General features: G+C 44.7%; 1 protein-coding gene across 1 annotated transcript in view; it reads left to right on the top strand.

The window, feature by feature from the left end:
* The window catches only part of CKAP5 (cytoskeleton associated protein 5), a 106,941-nt gene that overhangs the window by 89,122 nt on the left and 15,351 nt on the right, over positions 1–2,468 (top strand). Inside the window, exons 33-34 of the mRNA XM_011963557.1 lie at positions 624–797; positions 1,026–1,146. Of these exons, the coding sequence (XP_011818947.1) occupies positions 624–797; positions 1,026–1,146 (295 nt within the window). The remainder of the gene's footprint in view (positions 1–623; positions 798–1,025; positions 1,147–2,468) is intronic.

Genomic DNA, 2,468 nt, shown 5'->3' with positions numbered 1-2,468 from the left:
AGGCTGAGGCAGGAGAATGGCGTAAACCCAGGAGGCGGAGCTTGCAGTGAGCTGAGATCTGGCCACTGCACTCCAGCCTGGGCGGCAGAGCGAGAGACTCCGTCTCAAAAAAAAAAAAAAAAGAGTGAATATTCTAAAAAGGGGTGACTAGTGGTCTCACAAAGTATAAAATGTGCTGAACACTGCATGGAATGGTACTTATGATTAGCAAAATTAAAGCACTGGTTAATTTGGTGGAAAAGAACCAGCCAGTCTAGATTTTTCTTATATATTTGCCCATAAGTAGTGAACTTTGAGTCAATATAAATATCTTTTATTGTTTTCTGCCCCATCAGGAATAGAAGTACAAGGTTTATGGGCTTTACTGAACTAGAACAAATACTTATAACTTGGCAGGTAATGTAAGTACAAGTTAAAGTTATCTGCCCTCTTAGGATATTCATGAACCAATGTTGTTGCCTATTAAAGGCACTTGCTTAGACTCAGGGACTTAAGTCATTCAGGGGGGCTGAAACCAGAAGTTGAACATCTGTCCTGAAGCTTTGGGGCAACTGACAGTGCTACTCTTGCCCTTTGGTTAAGAAGTCTCTCTTAGTTCAGGAGCCTCCTTTTGCTTCCCTTAGCCAAGCCCGAAGCATGAGTGGGCATCCTGAGGCAGCCCAGATGGTCCGCCGAGAATTCCAGCTGGATCTAGATGAGATTGAGAATGACAATGGTACAGTCCGATGTGAAATGCCAGAACTTGTTCAGCACAAACTGGATGACATTTTTGAGCCAGTCCTTATTCCTGAACCCAAGTGAGTTAAACTCTTTCATTTAAATATGAGCAGTTCATGATGATCAGATGGCATACGTGAAATGTGCCCTTTGTGGTAATGTGCAGTTAAAACTTTTTAGAACTGATTACTTTCTGAATGATAGCAGTTGTTAACTAAGACCTGGACCTAGTGGAGAATTGTGTAACTCCAACTGACTGGGATGTCTTGTAATAGAGATTGAAGTTTTCTCTTTGCTTTGCTATCCAGGATCCGGGCTGTTTCTCCACACTTCGATGATATGCATAGTAATACAGCATCCACAATCAATTTCATTATCTCCCAAGTAGCCAGTGGTGACATCAACACAAGTATCCAAGCTCTGACACAGGTAATGGGTGTGCTTCCGTGACAGGGATTCCATTGGTGGACATAGAGGCTATAAATGTGATGAATTGCACACTCGCAGAGTCATAGTATTAGGGGATGCAGGCAGTGTTTCTTACTTTCCCGAGGAGAGAAATGCACAGGTGCCACTCAGTCATCATGTGCCTCAGAGGATGTGGCTCTAATAGAGCCTTACTTTTTTTTTTTTCTTTTGAGACCGGGTCTCACTATGTTGTCTGGGCTGGAGTGCAGTGGCTATTCACAGGCACGGTCATAGCACACTGCAGCCCCAAACTCGTGGGCTCAAGTAATCCTCCTGTCTCAGCTTCCTGAGTAGCTGGGACAACAGGCTTGCATCACTGCACCTGGCTAAGCCTTGCATTTTTTATAATTGCATTGATTCACCAGAGGCTAGAGATAAAACAGCAGCTAACAAGTAAGGACCAACTTTCATGGAACTTATTCAGATTTTAGTGGACGGAGACAAGTAAACAAGAAAATATCACACAGTTGTAACAACTGTGTAAATATAACTTAAATGGGGTAATGACAGAGAGGAACTGAGTAGACACTTAGACTGGGTGATCAGGAAAACTCCTGATATCCTCGGGGCTAAGAGTACTCCAAGGAGAGGAAAGAGCTCGTATTCAGAGGCCTTAGGGCAGAAATGAGCTTGAAGTTCAAGGAAATAAGAGAAGGTTCATGTGCCTGGAGCATAGTGTTAAAGTGGGGAGAATGATACAGAATGAGATTTGAGAGGCAGACAGTGATCATATCATGTAGGGCTTTAAAAGCACCAGGGTGAGTTGTTTGGATTTTATTTCAATTATGATGGGAAACCATTAGAAATTTTTTAAAACAGAAGTCACGGGTGGGTATGGTGGCTCCTGCCTGGAGTCCCAGCTGCTCAGGTGGCTAAGGTGGGAAAATTGCTTAAGCCTGGGAGGTTGAGGCTGCAGTGAGCTGTGATTGCACCACTGTACTCCAGCCTGGGTGACAGAGTGAGACCATGTCTCAAAAAAATATATATAGGCCAGGTGCAGTGGCTCACACCTGTAATCCCAGTCCTTTGGGAGGCCAAAGTGGGTGGATCATGAGGTCAGGAGTTTGAGACCAGCGTGGCCAGTATGGTGAAATCTCGTCGCTACTAAAAATACAAAAATTAGCTGGGCGTGGTAGCGCATGCCTGTAGTCCCAGCTGCTTGGGAGGCTGAGGCAGGAGAATCACTTTAACCCGGGAGGCGGAGGTTGCAGTGAGCCGAAATCATGCCACTATACCCCAGCCTGGGTGACAGAGCGAGACTCCATCCCCAAAAAATAAATTGA

The sequence above is a fragment of the Colobus angolensis genome, unplaced genomic scaffold (genome assembly GCF_000951035.1).
Source record: "Colobus angolensis palliatus isolate OR3802 unplaced genomic scaffold, Cang.pa_1.0 Scaffold61, whole genome shotgun sequence".
Taxonomy (NCBI): domain Eukaryota; kingdom Metazoa; phylum Chordata; class Mammalia; order Primates; family Cercopithecidae; genus Colobus; species Colobus angolensis.
The sequence above is the reverse complement of the archived record's forward strand: the minus strand, read 5'-3'. Positions and strand labels throughout refer to the sequence as shown.